The sequence below is a fragment of the Mchenga conophoros genome, linkage group LG23, assembly GCF_057382185.1.
Source record: "Mchenga conophoros isolate Kocher_MC1m ecotype Shallow Benthic linkage group LG23, M_conophoros_male_GT1.1, whole genome shotgun sequence".
Taxonomy (NCBI): Eukaryota; Metazoa; Chordata; class Actinopteri; order Cichliformes; family Cichlidae; genus Mchenga; species Mchenga conophoros.
Window position 1 is genome coordinate 43,288,594 of NC_140547.1, and position 18,860 is coordinate 43,307,453.

The window sequence follows — 18,860 nt, forward strand, 5'->3', positions numbered from 1 at the left end:
AGGTAATAACAAGACAGAAATCTGTATTTTCACCTTATAAAACATGTTAAGTATCAGTGCATCAAAACTGAAACACAGTCAAGAATGACTTGAATTTAAAAACTATTCTCGCATTTTTATTAGACATGTGCTGAGAGAAGACACTTTCTTTTCCCGCTCACCACCTCTGCACAGGCTGTAACTTTATCTGTAACTATCAGAATTCCTGAGGACAGTCCCAGGACACTATAGAACAAGCAGGACTCAAAGTCTGAATAATTATATTTATTTTATGTCCCAGTGATGTTTTTTTTTTTCAACATCCCATTCAGCTGCACTTCTTTTGTCTTTGTGTGATCTGATCAGTGAAATAAAACTGTACATAAGAGCAGTTAAACACGTGTCAGCAGAGCAGACGACTGTATTCAGAGAGGGCCGAGGACTTTTTCACACCATCCCAGATACGAGCTGCATAGTGAAACCTGTGAAAACAAAGAAAGTTAAGACAGGAAACAGAGGGATAAACTTAAACGAAATCCCAATAATGTCTCAAGATTTCACAAAATTACAGTGACATAGTACAAAGAAGAAAAAAATCAAAAATTGTATGCATTTCTGCACCAACCTTAATTATTAACACTTTTACTTTCTTTATATGGCATGGAAATATGTTTCTTTTCACTGTAGTATTTCATTTTCAATTGATATTGTTTTAAGCATGTTCAGAAAAAAATTAACCTGATATCCCACAGCAAGAAATATTTTTCACTACTCTGAAAGTTTTGTGCTTGTAGGTACATGCAGCAAGTTGCACCTCAGAAAACTATTTCACAACAAACCACCAGCGCTCATTTTCTGTTGTTTACAAAAAACAAAACAAAAAGACAGCAGGTTGTAGTCACTGAAAGTAAAGGGAAGCAGAGAGACCCCTCATCTCTAATAGATATTTTGCATTTCTTCCACAGGGATTAAAAACTGTTTCTATGAGAGTTCAAAAACAATGACATTTATGATGGCTTTGTTGAGCAAACCAGTTTAAAACATAAAACTGATTCTCACCCTGGGTGCAGGATGTATTTACTTGGTTGTCTCACTTTTTTTACCATGGATTAGTCACCTACACTTTTTGAATAGTGGAATATGAATAAAATAATTATTCATTTATAAATAAATAGTACTGATATGATGTTTACCAGTTTTTCTCAGTGAGAATAGTGTGTGACAGCTGACAGCGGGGCATGGCCAGTATTTGGCTGCGGAGTTTTGAAACCATGGTGGAAAAGGCCGGGTGTCCTCTATAGCCGGGGAGCAGAGAGAACAGTGGGTACGTTCCTGACCCTAAACAACGTACAAAGATTCATTTATTTTTCACACAACACACGAGATGTCACTTGAGTTTTACCTTATGAGAAGAATAAATGTTTGTAACCTGCTTTGGTCAAATTATCCTCCCCGTCATTTTCCTGCACAGGAAGCAAAAACATATTGACCTCGGTTGTCAGATAGTCCTGCCCCAGGCCTGGGAAGACATTGCAGTCAAGCATGGATAATGTTCCTGAGAATAAAACACATGTTATAGTTGTGGCCAGCCTGTTAATCCACTTCAGAAGTGATGCTTTGTTTACAGGACTACAAAACCAAACACATTCACTAAAAACCTCAGACCTCTACATTGGAGAGACCAAACAGCCACTTCACAAGCGCATGGCACAACACAGAAGAGCCACCTCCACAGGACAAGACTCAGCAGTCCATCTGCATCTTAAGGATAAAGGACACTCTTTCGAGGATGCCAATGTTCACATTTTGGACAGAGAGGACAGATGGTTTGAAAGAGGAGTGAAAGAAGCCATCTATGTCCACTGTGAGCGACCATCTTTGAACAGAGGCGGGGGTTTACGACACCAACTCTCTGCCATCTATAATCCAGTTTTGAGATCCCTTCCCAGACGCCTTAACGCCCACTCACATCCTGGGCCATCTGACCTCAGGAATTCGCATGATAAGGTGGGGCCAGGTTTCACAATGAAGACACCCGAAACTGGCTGATTGGGACCCAGGCCCAGTTTCACACCTTGGCTCAGGCGATTAGAGGATCATCAGGGGGTCCTTTTGTCCCTCTGTGGGGGGTTACTCCCACTAGGTTTATATCTGGGACTCTCCACCATTTGACCTTAGAACTGAAGAAGCTTGAGAGGTGAAACGTCTTCAAGCAACTTAAAGAAGTCCAGACGCTTTTCTTTGCAAGCTCCTTTGACTACGATGACCTGGATGACTGAGAACCTTCACAGACCTAACATCTATGTTGTTTATGTTGACATGGCATATGAAAATTTCTTATCTATAATATTAACTATTTACAATTTGGAATTATTTTGATTGGGATATCAAAATAACTTACAAATACAAAATACAATGATCAGTGACATAAAACAAATTGATTATTATGAGGTGAGTAGATGAGCCAAGCAGGTAGTAATAAGACTAATAGTACTAATGTAAGATATCACAGCATAACAGTAACCGTAGTTAGTGTGTGAAACACTTGTACAGATGGCATTAGGTAAAGTACATGATTACAAAAATGCACACGATTGTTTAAAAATAATAAATTGCATAAATATAAGAAACCTTCCTCTCAGTGAGTGAGTTGTCTCATCGTGATTCGCGTATATGTATATACGTACATGCGATCGCATTTCTTAAATTTCTGTATTCTTTTTAACAGATGAGCTGGATGACACTGCACAGGTTTGGAATACACACTCCATCAGGCCATCAACAAACATCAATATCCCCAGTGGTCGACCTAATGTAATGTATACATTACCTGAGCTCTACGGGACAAGAGACTTCCTTTGCCCCACTGAAGAAGAACATGTTGAAATGTGTAAAACTGAGTGTGTTTTTCAACTGACCAAACCATGTGACCCCGATGTATATGAACTGTGCAATATCATCATGACTGAGTCCCATCTGACTCCACCAACAGACCCATATCAGGCTGTGAACTTGTACATGCATTTAAGAGAGAACATCATGGCATTAGTGTAAATTGCATACACTGCAGCAGAGAACATTTCTCAAAATTGACCTGTGCTATATGTGAGAAAGCTAACTTCTGGATGTTAAACAGACTGTAAACTGTAAGCTTTCTAGTACACAGTCATTTATGAGAATATCTTATATAGAAATATTTATTGTTGTGTTCCAGGAGGGTCAGTGAAGTAAAGTATAAAGAGGAGTCTCTGCCTGTTAATGATATTCTGAGTGTTCTTTAGCACAAAAACATTGTAATGTTCTGTCAAATGTTATCAAGTTCCATGTCTATGTGTATTACTTCGAATTACTTTAACTGTGTATTTGGCTTGATACATGGATCAAAACATAAGACACATCTTAATTTAATGTGTTAGGAGTTTTAATGTACAGTGTTTACTCAGATAATGGTGGTTTATGTTGAGTATTTTGTAATAATTGAGTTGAGTTTTTATTTACACCATCTCTATTTGTTAATGATGGGAATGTTTAGTTGTTGATGTTGGCTAGAATACTGTTTAAAATCGAAGAGATATGCTATTATGCCTTGTTGCTTTATATATATCATAACGCCAACTGTCACATTGGCAGGCTACATGAAATGGTACTAAGGGGCATCATAATCTGAGAGGGGACACCTTGGCATTTTTCTGAACTCAAGTTTCTCTGACTAAAAATATAATTATTTTATGTCATTTTTGCTTCTTTTTTTTTAAACTATTTATTCTGATTCCAGAAGAGCTTTAGTTTTTTTAATGTTGGTTAAACAAAACTGAAAAAATAAAGAACTAAATTGAGACCTTTTGAACTCTTAGAATTTCTAATAGATATAAACATTCTTTTTTGGTCACTGAATTTATCTGAAGCTTATTTTATCAGCTGAATAACAAATTCTTTGCACCCACCTGTTCTGTTACATTCGAATGCTATTTTTGCAAAACTCACCACTTCTGAAAGGATGATATGTGTTGTTGAACTACCGGACAAATAAACTGAAATCTAATCAATTTCTAATTTTTTTTTGGACTATGTAGTACAGACAACTAAAAAATTGCAAATGACAAAAGCATATCGACAACATCTGTGTATTGACTGCCTGTGTTCCCAGGCACTTTAATTTCAGAGAAGGGTAGTCAGAAGTGCATAATCTGTCAAAAATGTAGCAATATTTTATAATTAACAATATATACTATTTAATCTAATTAGAAATCCTGGCCTACAATCTTGTTTATCCAAGAAACTGTTAAATCTGATTATCATTGCTTGTTAATTTGTAATTATATAAGACGGTATAAAGAATTGTGAATCATCTGTATGTCACATTATGGCAAAGTCCTTTCAAAAAAAATAACTTGTGATGGCAATATGATTTTTAACAAAACAACTAGTAAACATTTTGGAAGCTAATCAAGGGAAAATAGGACTTATTGTTACAAGATGTTTATAGGCCACATCAGCTTTAAGAATTTGTAAACAGGATCTTATCATTAACTTTCAATAACTTCTTTCGCAACCATAGTGACATTCTTTACTAATATTAATGGACTTTTCACCCTAAAATCAAATTTACACATTTTTCTGTTCGCTAGCTGTAGTATTCCTTAATCCACATTGTTTTAGTGTGAGTTGCCCAATTTTAGAGATATTGACTGTACAAGCCTACCCTTCTCTTGTTTCACATGGTACTTAATGCTTAGTAGCAATGTCTTTATGTAGACCTTATGTAGCTTCATGTTGTTTTTCAACAAGGAAGAGATCTCTACAGCTAATATCTCCCAAAACTAGGCAACTCACAACAAAACATTCTAGATGGATAAACAGCAAGCCAATGTGTGTCACTGTGGGGTATGCAGGTGTGTTGACAGAACGTACCCAAAAGCAGACAAGGAGAGAGAGAGGATAATGAACTTAAAACAAAAGAGAGCCTTTATTCTGGCTGATGGCAGGAGTAAAAGAAAACAATGACAATGTGTACAGCAAATTTTGATGTGATATGTCTCTCTAACGCTAAACACAAACCTTGTTTTCAACAGAAGTTAAAGATGCGGTCATTTTCAAAGAATTTTAAACAATAAAGAGTCCTTGTGAAATCTGACCTAACATACAACTAAACCATCAGAAAATTAAATTTGTGACTGCTTGTTATACGGCTGAATATATCAAATGCTTCAATGACAAAATGAAACAAGACAGAATTTATGAACTCAAGGATAATCATACAAATAACAATTACAGCTGTAACCATTAGTACACTCATCAAGTTCAAATGATGTCCATTTCAAAGTAATTGCTGGAAAGGACATTGTCGAACTCTGCTGCTGCTGCAGGATTGCTCTCCCCCCGCTTCAGGACACCTACACCAGGAGATGCCGGACTAGAGCAGCGCAGATACTGAAGGACCCGTCCCATCCTGGCAACAAACTGTTCCAACTTCTGCAATCTGGTAGAAGGTTCCGCATCTTCCGGGCAAGGACAGAGAGACTCAAGAGGAGCTTCTATCCCCAAGCCATCCGTGCCCTAAACACACACACCCGCCCGCTCACATCATCTATAATTGACTGAGACAGGACTCTTCCAGACACTAAACCAAGGCACAATGTACATTTCAATTCCTTTAATTTTAAATATGTTCATATTGTCTATCCTGTAAAATAGTCAGATGTCTATTCATATTAATGTACAGAATTCACCTGCTTGCTGCTACTACTGCACATTCACCCAATGTATATACTACATATTATATATATATATATATATATATATATATATATATATATATATATATAATGTTCTTCCTCTACACCCCCCCCAATTTTTTTGCACATGTCGAGGAGCGTGTCAGGCTACATTTCACTGTGTGTTATACTTGTATAACTATGCATGTGACAAATAAAGAACCTTGAACTCTGTGCGAAATTCAGGATAAGAACTGTAAGTGCATGGCAATTCAAGGGTAGCTCCACAGGTGTGAGCAACAGGCCTTCTGTTGAGCCCAGTTTCAGCATTAAAGCACACCAAAATTTTGTCAACACATATCACAGAAGATCCTGTGCAGAAGTGCAGGATTTTTTCAGCTTTGGTTTCATCAGCGTTTTTAACATAACGCTGAAGATGGTTAAATGTTATTTGTTCTCCGTGAGGCAGCATCAATTTTGTTGTTTGAAATAGCTGCACTAGTCTTTTGCCTGTGGCCTTCTTTGTCTCATACAGAGACAACACACTTTCCTTGTCTGCCAGTTTTAGCTGCAGATGTGCCATGGGTGTGGAGAAGCAATCCATTATATACTTTGGCTCTTGGAGAATGGCCTTATGAGCCATTGTTTCAATGGCAGGCTGCATGTTGTTCTTAGGTGGTAGGAAGTGGGAACCCATCCTTGTAAAGAGGTCAAGCAGGTCCTCTTCATCATTTTCATCCATTGTGCCTTGGAGCGCCTTCTCAACAGCTGATCTCTCAACAGGAGGGAGATAGTTGAGAAACAATGCAATCAGAATGTCTACATCAACTGAGTCCATTCCGTGGATGCAAGCTAAAATGAAAGCCCTTGACAGCCTCACTGGAAAGACACCATGGTCTAGTAAGCCTTTCACCCATATCTGCCCAACAGCTTGCCATTCAGCCTCACTAAAGTCTGGCCTCAGCCTTGGAACTCGTTCATTTTCACCTTCACACTGTTCCAAAAATTGCTCCCAAAATGCAGTGTAAACCTCCCTTGACACCCCAGCATCATCAACAGCATTTTCATTTACAAAGTTCATCTTTAAAGTCTCATTCAGAATGCGACTGTGCATAAATACAGCCAAAAGATCATCAACAACTTTTATCCTGTGAACTGATACATGTAGGGGGCTCTGTGGGTCTCCTGAATTTGATGGGGAAAGTTGGTTGCTTGAATCTAAAGGCAAACCTTGTGCGATGAAATTCAGTCCATGGTCCTGAGTAAAAGACAAAACATGCACATTCCATAAGAAATGCAAATGAATTGTACAGATTACACAATATCAATGTTCTGAAAAAGTTTGAAATTTATTTGTCTAATTTTAGTGGGCTGTATATTCCCAAACCATGGTTGCACTGACGATTTATCTATAACATTAATATTGTGGCCTGATGGATGTCCTTGTATGCCTCACAGAAAATTATACAAGTGTTCTTTACATGTATGAGAAGACTCACTTCTGTGCAAAATAGGTAGAGAACACAATAGTGACACCAAAACAATGTCTCACTGCTGTGTTATGTAAATAATTTGATTTCAAGACTAAATTTCCTGTTTAATCTTATCTTAATGTAAAACACTGGAATTGTCTCTCAACTGACAATATCCTTTTAATTCAAATGGACCCACAAACTGCCATATCCTCAGAAAATAGCATGAAATTTTGGCATCTCTACAGTATGTAAAGGTAGGTGTTTATGGTTGCCTGAATTGATCCATCTTACCTGTGCAATCTGGGGTGCTTCCTCCTGTATTGACTGCATATGGGGTGTGGGCAAGCCATTAGCTGAAGACAATGGTAGCAGGAAACCATCCATAGGTAATCCATTTGTGTCAGCATTCTGAGAAGGATGTATTGCATTAATTGACAACAGACACCTTAACCCTTCAAGATTAGAAGACTCTTCTTCAATCTTCTACCTTGGCTTATTCTAAATCATGAATGTTCTTAAAAAGTCTGCAAAATATGTCAATAGGTCTTAAGAAATAGAACAAAAATACACCTCTTTATTTTCAGCCTACATGTCTCACTTACAAGAGTAAAAAGACATATTACAGTGGAATTCCACAGGTTTTTATCAGATCTTGATGTACTTCTTACTACTTAAAATGTTGTATTATTGCTGCAAAAAAAAATCAAGTTTTAAACAAACAAGAGATGAATTCTGATTAATAGAAATCGAGCAATTGTTTCACAGTACTGTAAGTTATTTCTTTTAAAAGAATATTACAGAAAATAACACACATACTTAAATTTTGTCCAAGCAGGAATGCATGATCAGCTTTTTTTAAAATCAGAACTATGCAAGTTACTGAATTTGATTATTAATAAATTTCCATATTTTGTCACACTTAAACCATATCAACCACAACTGTCCATGGTCTTACCCAAGATAAGATAAGATAAGATAAGATAGAACTTTATTAATCCCTCGGGTGGGTTCCTCTGGGAAATTCGATTTCCAAAAAAGCACAGCACCGACAGAAGTTACAGAGTTATACACACACACATATATATAAATACAGAGACAATATAAATAAAATATACGAAGGGGATAAATAGAATAAATAGGAATAAAAAATAAAAATACAAGTGAATTGCACATTTCAAGTATTGAGTCTATTGCACCGTTGACTATTTACAAAAGTATTGCACAAAAGGTATTGCACAGTGAGGTGAAGAGGCACTACAGCTTAGTTGTTCCCCCCTCCTTTGTCCTCCTGTCTCCCCTCCCTCTCCCCTCCAGAGAGGAGTTAAACAGTTTGATGGCGTGTGGGACAAAGGAGTTTTTAAGTCTGTTAGTTCTTGTCTTTGGGAGAAGCAACCTGTCACTGAACAGACTCTTCTGGTTGTTAATGGCCGTGTGCAGAGGATGCCTGGCATTGTCCATAATGTCCATCAGTTTCTTTAATGTCCTTTTCTCTGCCACTGTCACCAGAGTGTCCAGCTTCATGCCGACCACAGAGCTAGCCCTCCTGATCAGTTTCTGCAGCCTGGATGAGTCCTTCTTTGCTGTGCTGCTCCCCCAGCACACCACAGCATAGAAAAGTACTCCAGCAACCACCGACTGGTAAAACATCCTCAGGAGCTTCCTGCAGATGTTAAAAGACCTCAGCCTCCTGAGGAAGTACAGTCGGCTCTGGGCTTTTTTATACAGGTACTCTGTGTTGCATGACCAGTCCAGTTTATTGTCCACCCACAGCCCGAGGTACTTGTACTTGTTGACCACCTCCACCTCCTCCCCCTCTATCTGAACCGGCAGTGGACCTGCTCTAGACCTCCCGAAGTCCACAACCAGTTCCTTAGTCTTTGAGGTGTTGAGTTGCAGGTCTGAGATCTGAGATCCTCACTGTTGACATAATTCAGGGTTATCACGACTGTGTCATCACCATCTGCTCTGACAAGATCCTCTTCAGGATTCCATACAACCGTATCCGCTTCGTCTATGTGTAGAAAACAAAATTCCAAATCTTCTGGAAGTTTGTCCCGGGACTCTAGTTTGAAGGATTTGTTAGGAACTATACTGGTCAGATCAATAATTTCAGAGCAGTGGTCAGGGAAATCATGATCACTTGAGTCAGTCTGCTGCCGCTGTCCCACGACAGTGTTTTTAATGTCTGTTGGGGTTGAATGCATATGATGGGATTTTCCTGGACTTTGTGTTGTCACTGCCTCACAGAGTGATTTCAGTTTTTTTGGATTGTGTTCCATCTGGAAATTGTGAATCTGTGAACCAGAAAACAAACACAAGACACAAACGAAAATAATTCAATTATTTTTTCAGCAGCCAGTCATTTTGTACATGTCAATGAATACAAAGCTGTAAGTCTTTCACAGATGTATTAAATGTACCTTACCACACAAGTCAACAACAAATTCCTGGAATAATTTCATCCTACAGAAGTGCAAATATTCGTAGATGTACATAAAGCACTTGAATAAGACAACTCTTTATTGCAGTTGCACAGTCATACCTAGTACAATAGTACAACAAAATTAGAAAATGTCGCATGTTACCACCGAGCACTACTAAACACGACAAAATACAGTAACTTTAAAGTGATCATTATTTGTAATAATAACTTTCTTATTTTAACAAACCTGTTTGCCAGTGTCACTGTCAGATGAATCCCCATGTTCAAGTAGATCTGGGACAAAATCATCTGTCTCACTGTCAAATCCAAGTAATGTCACCGGTGAATCTTCTTCAGTTATGCTGACAGAAAAATCCTCTTCAGATGAGGACTGAACTGTTAACAGTGTTTCATCTTTCTTGCATGTCTTGTTCCTCCACCATTTCTGGTTCTCACTTGACGGTATTCATTACTGCTTAAATGAAGCCATCCGATTTCAATTTTTCTGCAGGTCTTCTCTCCTGCAGTATTTTATTTCTCTGTCTTGCCATCCCTTCACTTTGCTTGTGGAACACACCTGATGAACCACACAGCATTCCTTTGGTTTTTGATCTTACTTTCCGTGTCGCAATTTTATCTCTTAGGTTCTGCAGAAGAGTCTCTTTATCTGTGCTGTACTTAGTTTGTTGACAGAAGGACTGGACAGCTACTCTGTCACCATATGTCCTTATGTATTTTGCCATTTGTCCATCAGTCATGACGAACAGCACTGCCTTATCCACCTGCAGACATAAAACATTAGAGAAATGCTATTAATATACTTTTACTCTAGGAAGCCACACTGGCACACATGGAATACTAACTGTATTAGAATAGAGTTCTTAATCACTGTTCATGATCATTATCAAAAGTTACTCTGTCAACTTCTGTCTTATTACTTTACTGTTGCTGTGTTAGTATTAGTATAGTAATAGTAGTAGATATTTATATACTACGTTACTAAAAAATATTTTGCTAGTAAGGTATAAGTAAGGTAAGTTCCACCAAGTATTTGGTGCCATGGTGTCCATGTTACCATGGTAATGGCACAGCCAGATAACAACATCCAAATTCATGGGCTGCAACCTCTTTTTTTTTTAACTTTATTTATCACATTGTCCAAATTCATGGGCTGCATCCTCCTGAGGACGCTTTTGTAGACCGATTATGTCACAGCGATGCGATCCAAATTCATAGACTCCTTTTTTTTTTTAAATTTGCACAGAAATGTACAACAATTATGGCAATCTCTACAAAGATTCTATTTTAAATTCGTAAACTCCTCCGAATGCAGCGGACAAATGCGTCCTCCTTTTCACCGATTTTTTTTTTTTTTTAATTATTGAACTTTATTAAGAAACAGTATACAGAACATGTATACAACCAGAACAAAATTAACATATGCCAGGGGGTGTAATACAAAGAATTACAAACATTCACTTTTCACCGAATTTGAAGGATGGGTCGGGTGTGTGCTTCGTGGCCCACCATATCCCAGAATTCAAAGTGCGGCCCAGCCAAACTCCAGTTTCCGGTAATGGCAGCCATTAATAAGTTTTAAAATGACCGTTATTAATCTTTCTGGGTCACAAAATAAACTTTTAACATATTTCAGGGGAGAACGTGGGTGTATAAACTTGAAATATCTGCTCGGTTTATCAAGATATCGCATATTTACAAAAGTGCTTCGACGTTTTCCTTGATGTCTGTTACCCACCAGCTCGATAGGTAGCCAAGAGCTCAAGGGTCACTAAAGCCGCCGAGAACGGCACAACTCCCGGCATATTATTTTCAGATCACCACGGACTTTTGCTACTCAGGCTAAACGTAATATATAAAACACTTAGACAACCTAAAAATGTTAATGTTTGGCTTTTTTCAGTGTTTCATTTGTTCGTGAGTAAATCGGTTTGGCTGAGATTAAAGTTATTAGATTAAATTCGATAAAATAAAACTTTATTAATCCCCCAGGTGGGTTCCACCTTGGTTTTACACCGCTTAATCAACGTCAAACAGAAAACTGATTAAACAGAAGTGTGAGATGGTCGAGAATTTACTCCAGTGTCGTCTTATATTTTAGATAGAAAGGAGCAGACGGACGAGCTTATTACACTCCACCGAGACAGCGGTGACGCTAATCAGAAGGCTAGACCGTCCAATTTCCCCAGCCATTTACTTCCGGCCTACCCGACCTTCTGAGGACCCAGCCCACGTAGACCACGAAGCCCGAGTCCTCGGGAGGATGCAGCCCATGAATTTGGACACGATTTGAAATTTCAAAACATATGTGCACTTAACGAGTTATGTTTAATGAACCTGAACATATTTACAAGAATTAACATTAAAGGCCTGCATATATGACCTCGGTTTTTCAACAAGTTACTCGCCTTTTGAACCGCGGTGTTTAATGCTTTGTTGTTTATACGTACTTTGTCTTGTTGCATGTGCATGATGTCGTCGTGTGGGACCTCTCTTGACCGCAAGAAATGTTCTAAATCCTCCTCCATGTCCGCACCGTATGGAGCCCCGTACCGTAGCACCGCACCCTTCAACTGAAACGCTATCAAAAAGGAGCAGGATCTTTTGCGTGATCCCGAGTTTGTTTTGCGAGATCCCGAGTTTGTTTTGTACGGAGCCCCGCAGGGGACATGGGAGAAAAAAAAATTAGGGAGAAAAAAAAAATTAGGGAGAAAAAAAAAATTAAGACGGACTTTTGCGAGATCTCGCAAAAGTATTGCGAGATCTCGCAAAAGTATTGCGAGAGCTCGCAAAAGTATCGCAAAAGTTTTAGCCGCATTCTTCGGAGGCCGCCAGCTCGAAGCCAACCGGGAGGTCGAGGCACGATGTGCCGGGAAAGCGGTGTTCTTCCCGGCTGTAGTAGGTCTCGACCGCCCGTTAGCTTCAAGCTAGTGGCCGCCAGCTCGAAGCCGACCGGGAGGTCGAGGCACGATGTGCCGGGAAAGCGGTGTTCCTCCGGGCTGTAGTAGGTCTCGACCTCCCGTTAGCTTCGAGCTAGTGGGTGTCAGATCTCCAAAAACGTTGGAGCACTTTTGCAAGTATGTGATGTCTTGTAAACCGAGCAGGTATCTGACATTTACACAACTACATTCACGCCTCAAAATATCTTAAAAGTGTATTTTGTGACCCAGAAAGAGTAATATTACAACTAAGTAGCTGCCGCCATTGTTGGAGTTTTGCGAGATCTCGCAAAACAAACTCGGGATCTCGCAATACTTTTGCGAGCTCTCGCAATACTTTTGCGAGATCTCGCAATACTTTTGCGAGATCTCGCAAAAGTCCGTCTTAATTTTTTTTTTTCTCCCTAATTTTTTTTTTCTCCCTAATTTTTTTTCTCCCATGTCCCCTGCGGGGCGCCGTAGTTTTGCGAGATCTCGCAAAAGTCCGTCTTAATTTTTTTTCTCCCATGTCCCCTGCGGGGCTCCGTAGTTTTTGTCTGCTTCCATTTGCCTTTGCACTAGGATGATGTCGGTGTAAATGTGCAGTCATATTCATTGGATTCCCACTAGTGCTGTCAGCGTTAATCTCCTTAAAATGACATTAACGCCATAATGCGGCAAATCTGTTAACGAGTTACTGCGGATCGGTAGATTAGTTCAGCCATATTTTCTTTATGTCTTATTAATTTGATAACCCATAATATTGACTATCGCGTACACACAGTGTTGGGGAGTAACGGAATACATGTACCGCCGTTACGTATTTAAAATATAAAATATGAGTAACTGTATTCCGTTACAGTTACCGTTTAAAAAGGTGGTATTCAGAATACAGTTACTTTGTTGAAATAAATGGATTACACTGCGGTACTTTCCTGTTTCATATTGTCGCGGGTCAGGACTGTTTGGGTTTTGTTTGACAGCTACGTTCTGTTGTTCCAGGCGGCAGCGTTACGGTTGCCATGGTTACAGGGCGACGCTCTCTCTCTCTCTCTGCGACTGTGTGTTTCCTGGGTGAGAGAGCGCCTTTTCGTTGTTGTTGTTGTTGTTGTGCTAAGCTAATAGGCAGAATGCTACAAGCATAGCTCTAAAGAACCTTGGATAACTAAGGGTCTTGCAAATGCGTGTAAAAAGAAAAATAATTTATATAGGGAGTATATAATATATAGAACTAAAAATGCGGAAATGAAATATAAACTATATAAAAATAAGTTGGTATTAATATTGAGGAAAGCTAAGAAAGATTACTATAATAAAGTTTTTCAGGAAAACAAAAATAATATTAAGGGCATTTGGAATATTTTTAAAGAGGTATTGGGTAATAAGAACACACCCATAGTTCGGCCTAATTATTTTATTAATAATAATCAAGTTGTTAAAGATAAGACCGAAGTAGCAAACGAATTCAATTCTTTTTTTGTAAATGTTGGACCTACCTTAGCAAATTTAATCAGGAAAAATGATGATCCAGGAGATGAGGAAGCCTGGATAGGTGATAATAGAATGGTTAATTCCATATTCTTAGCCGATACTACCATAAAAGAAATAGTAGCAATCGTAAAAAATTGTAAAAATAAAAAATCTACTGATTGTGAAGGTATAGACATGGTCATAATTAAAAAGACAATAGATTGTATAAGTACTCCTCTTTGTTATATTTTTAATCTTTCGCTACAGTCAGGAGTATTCCCTGACAGAATGAAAGTGGCAAAAGTAATACCATTATATAAATCAGGAGATAAGCATAGTTTTAACAATTATAGGCCAGTGTCTCTTTTATCACAGTTTTCAAAATTGCTAGAAAAACTCTTTGCACAAAGACTTGATAGTTTTATTGAAAAATATCAACTAATACATGAAAACCAATTTGGATTTCGTAAAAATAGGTCAACGGCATTAGCGTTGTTGACTTTTATTGAAGATATTTCATCTGCAACACATAATAATAAATACACAGTGGGAGTATTTGTTGATTTAAAAAAAGCTTTTGATACGATACAACATTCTATTTTGATTTCTAAATTGTATAACCATGGAGTGAGAGGAGTAGCATTGAATTGGTTAATGAGTTATTTAGAGAATAGGTTGCAATATGTTTATTATTTTGGCAATACTTCTGAAAGACTGAAGATTGTATGTGGTGTTCCTCAAGGTTCTATTTTGGGACCTAAACTCTTTAATTTATATATTAATGATATTTGTGACGTATCTAAAAGGTTAAATTCGATTTTATTTGCAGATGACACAAATTTTTATTGCTCTGGAGAGAATTTGAAAGACTTGGTTGAAATTATGACTTCTGAGATGTTAAGAATAAAAAAATGGTTTGATGTAAATAAATTATCTTTGAATCTGACAAAAATGAAATATATGATATTTGGCAATCGTGTAAAGGAGGATAAAGTCATTATGTTTATAGAGGAAGAATTGATTGAAAGAGTTACTGAATTTCGTTTTTTGGGTGTAATAGTGGATGAGAATTTGACATGGAAATCTCATATTGAACATATTAGAAAGAAAATGGTCAAAAGTATTTATATTCTGGGTAGTATAAGAGATTTATTAAATTATAAAACAATGCGTATTTTATATTTTTCTTTGTTTTTTTCATATATCAACTATTGTGTTGAAGTTTGGGGGAATACATATGAGAATACCATAAAACCTTTAAACCTATTACAGAAGAAAGTTATACGAATAATTCATAATGTTAAATATAGAGAACATACAAACAAATTATTTATAGAATCAAAATTATTAAAATTAGGAGATTTAGTGAAATTACGGACATTATTAATTATGTTTAAGGCTAAAAATAATATTTTGCCTTTTAAGTTACAAAGAGTATTTTTGATGTGTTCAAGGGGAGAAGAGAATAGAAGGAAATTTTAATTTAAACATCAGTTAGCCAGGACTACACAAAGATTAATGAGCACAACGGTTAGGGGTATAAGACTGTGGAATTCACTTCATTATAATTTAAAGAATTGTATAAATCTACAATGTTTTAAAAAGTGTTATATGTTTAAAACGATAACTCAGTATGAAGAATGCGAATGAATGTGATGTTGGTTTGGGATTCGACCGGAGAGAAATGTCAATATTAGTTTGTTCCTGATTTTTGGTGCCCATCGGTGATATAAGTTCGATGGTAGATAGGGGGCAGGGTTTAATAAGAATATTTTCTTCTTCCTGCTCCTTTTCACACATGGTTGTTGTGTTTTGTTGATAGAAGATGTGGTTGTTTTGTTTGATTTGTAGTACCAAGTGTGAAATAAATAAAAATGAAATGAAATGAAATGAAATGAAATGAAAGAATGTAGCATCATGGGCAGTGTAGTCCGTGCTGCAGGGAGAATGGACTGCCATACACGTTATGGGTCTGTGAGCGAGGAGGGAGAAAAAGGGGAGTGGAAAGGTACGAGTTGTCATCGAGGAAAAACGGGAGCTGGAAGCATGTAAATATAATAACAACCACTTCAGCCAAGAAGAGTGCCTGACGAGCCCAGTTGTAAGTAAACTATTAAGACTCGACTGTACACCGTGTTCGTGTTTTCCTCCGAAAACAATTGGAGCAGTCTTTCAACGCCTCTCTCTGTCTCTCGCAAGAAAAGTTGACCCACACAACAAAGTAAAGCTATTTTTCGGCTACGAGCCGACAGAGACCCCGCCGTATTAGTCAGAGGTCCCTTTACTACAGTTCGGAGACGCGGACCTTCAGTAATAGTAATAAATCACACAGCAATAGTACATTCACGTTGTTGTAAAAAGCATGATAATATATTAAGTAATCCAAAGTATTCAGAATACGTTACTGTCATTGAGTAACGTAACGGAATACGTTACAGAATACATTTTGGGGCATGTATTCTGTATTCTGTAATGGAATACATTTTAAAAGTAACCTTCCCAACACTGCGTACACATACATTTTAAGAATGTATTCATATGTGTGTTTATGCCAGAACATCAAACAAATCTTATATGAGTTTGTATTAGATTATTATATAATTATTATATAATCTAATATAATAAATTAGATTATAATATAATATATTATAATATAAATACTCTAAATAGATTATATTAGAGTAAATACAATCTGCAAAAAAAAAAATGCAAATCACCCAAACCTAGCTGGACCAATAATGCCCATGATCAGTGTATTTACACTTTTGACTCTACATCATCATCTGGTTGTGTGTTAGTCACACAAACTTGAAAGGCAGTTAGTAGGTGACAGTTCAAGAATAATGAGTACACTTTGCACTGTAAGCACTCCTTCACTAACTCTGTGCTATTCTGTTTACACATAATTCAGGAACAGGCATCAGGAACAGGCTACGGGCTCGCGCACACCGCGCACCCATGCCCAGTATCCTGCTAGCCAATGTTCAATCCATCGAGAACAAGCTTGATGACCTCAGAGCCAGAATCAAGTTCCAGAGAGACATTCGGGACTGCAACCTCCTCTGCTTCACCGAGACTTGGCTGAACCCAGCGATACCAGACCACGCCGTGCAGCCGACGGGGTTCTTTTCGGTTTACCGCATGGACAGGACAATGGAGTCGGGGAAGAAAAGAGGTGGTGGAGTGTGTTTGATGGTGAACAACAGATGGTGCGACAGCACAAACATCTCCCCACTCACACGCTCTTGCTCGCCCAATCTGGAGCTTTTGATCGTTAAGTGTCGCCCTTTCTATCTCCCTCGGGAATTCACTGCGGTCATTGCCTGCACTGTTTACATTCCGCCTCACGCGGACTCGGACACTGCCTTATGTGAGCTACATGAGGCTCTCACACATCAACAAACACTTCACCAAGATGCCGTACTCATTGTTATGGGAGATTTTAACAGAGTGAATCTCAAACGGACATTTCACAACCTTCACCAGCACATCAACTGCCCCACCCGGGGCACGAGGACATTAGACCACTGCTACACCCCGTTCAAGAACTGTTACAAGGCTCAACCCCTGCCAGCATTTGGAAAATCGGACCATTCCGCCATCTTCCTCATACCTGCTTACAAACAAAGGCTAAAGCAGCAACCACCAATCAGGAGGGAGGTCGCTCGCTGGACGGACCAATCGGTGGCCGCGCTGCAGGACGCACTGGATGACGCAGACTGGGACATGTTTCGGCGCAGCTCTGATGACATCAACATGTTTACGGAAGCGGTTGTGGGATTTATCGGGAAACTAGCGGACGACACAGCAGAAAGAACTATCATCCGAACGTTTCCCAACCAGAAGCCGTGGGTGGATAAAAACATCCGCGACGCTCTGAGATCACGCACCGCTGCCTACAATGAAGGGCTTGTCTCCGGTAATATGGACCTATACAAGGCTGCGTCCTACAACGTGCGCAGCGCGGTCCGAAAGGCAAAGCGGAGCTACGGGGAAAAACTAGAGTCACAGCTACGACAGTGCGACTCTAGGAGCCTGTGGAAAGGACTGCGGACTATAACGGACTATAAACGACCAGCTTCTTCAATGATGAATGCCGATGCTTCACTGGCTGATGAGCTGAACACGTTTTATGCTCGCTTCGACGCCGCAGCAATTAAAACAACAAACGGCTGCGCGCGCTCGGAGTGCACCAGTGAAGAAAATGCATTCGTCATCACAGAGCATGCCGTGAGGAACACCTTCAGGAGGGTGAACACCAGGAAGGCAGCAGGACCAGATGCAATCCCTGGCCGGGTCCTTAGAGCCTGCGCTGATCAACTAGCACCGGTGTTCACGGAGATCTTCAACCTCTCCCTGGCCCAAGCTGTGGTTCCCACGTGCTTCAAACGGTCCATTATTGTCCCTGTTCCAAAGAAACAACAGCCCGCTTGCCACAATGACTACCGTCCAGTAGCACTGACTTCAATTGTGATGAAGTGTTTTGAAAGACTGATGAGAGATCACATCACTTCTTCACTTCCTCCCACCATCGACTCACTTCAGTTTGCTTACCGGACTAATCGTTCCACAGACGATGCCATATCTCACCTGCTCCACACATCCCTGAGTCACCTGGACACTGGCAGAGGGAATTATGTTAGGATGCTGTTCGTGGACTACAGTTCAGCATTCAACACAATAATTCCCTCTAAGCTTTTCACCAAGTTGACGGATCTAGGACTCAGCTCATCACTGTGTCAGTGGATCCTCAACTTCCTCACAGACAGACCCCAATCAGTGAGGGTGGGAAAACAAGTCTCCCCCTCCATCTCACTCAGCACTGGAGTGCCTCAGGGCTGTGTTTTAAGCCCCCTGCTGTACT

General features: G+C 39.1%; 1 protein-coding gene and 1 long non-coding RNA gene across 3 annotated transcripts; both read right to left on the minus strand.

Moving 5' to 3' along the window:
* Positions 1–94: 94 nt before the first annotated feature.
* On the minus strand, positions 95–1,606 carry LOC146548000 (uncharacterized). The gene is made up of 3 exons (XR_014890613.1): positions 1,409–1,606; positions 1,173–1,317; positions 95–461 (listed from the first exon to the last, which is right to left on the minus strand). It is a non-coding gene; the product is annotated as an uncharacterized LOC146548000 (long non-coding RNA).
* A 3,351-nt stretch (positions 1,607–4,957) lies between these two features.
* LOC146548001 (uncharacterized) lies at positions 4,958–12,136 on the minus strand. Of its 2 annotated transcripts, XM_085263728.1 has the most exons (5): positions 12,059–12,136; positions 9,073–9,462; positions 7,460–7,579; positions 5,917–6,951; positions 4,958–5,328 (listed from the first exon to the last, which is right to left on the minus strand). In XM_085263728.1, exons 1-5 carry the CDS (start codon positions 12,134–12,136, stop codon positions 5,281–5,283), a joined length of 1,671 nt encoding a protein of 556 aa, XP_085119854.1. In that variant the 3' UTR covers positions 4,958–5,280. The 2 variants fall into 2 exon arrangements, with proteins under 2 accessions (XP_085119854.1, XP_085119855.1); XM_085263729.1 differs by lacking the exons at positions 7,460–7,579; positions 12,059–12,136 and adding an exon at positions 9,838–10,018 and having other exon boundaries at positions 5,917–6,955; positions 9,074–9,462.
* Between the last annotated feature and the right edge of the window lie 6,724 nt (positions 12,137–18,860).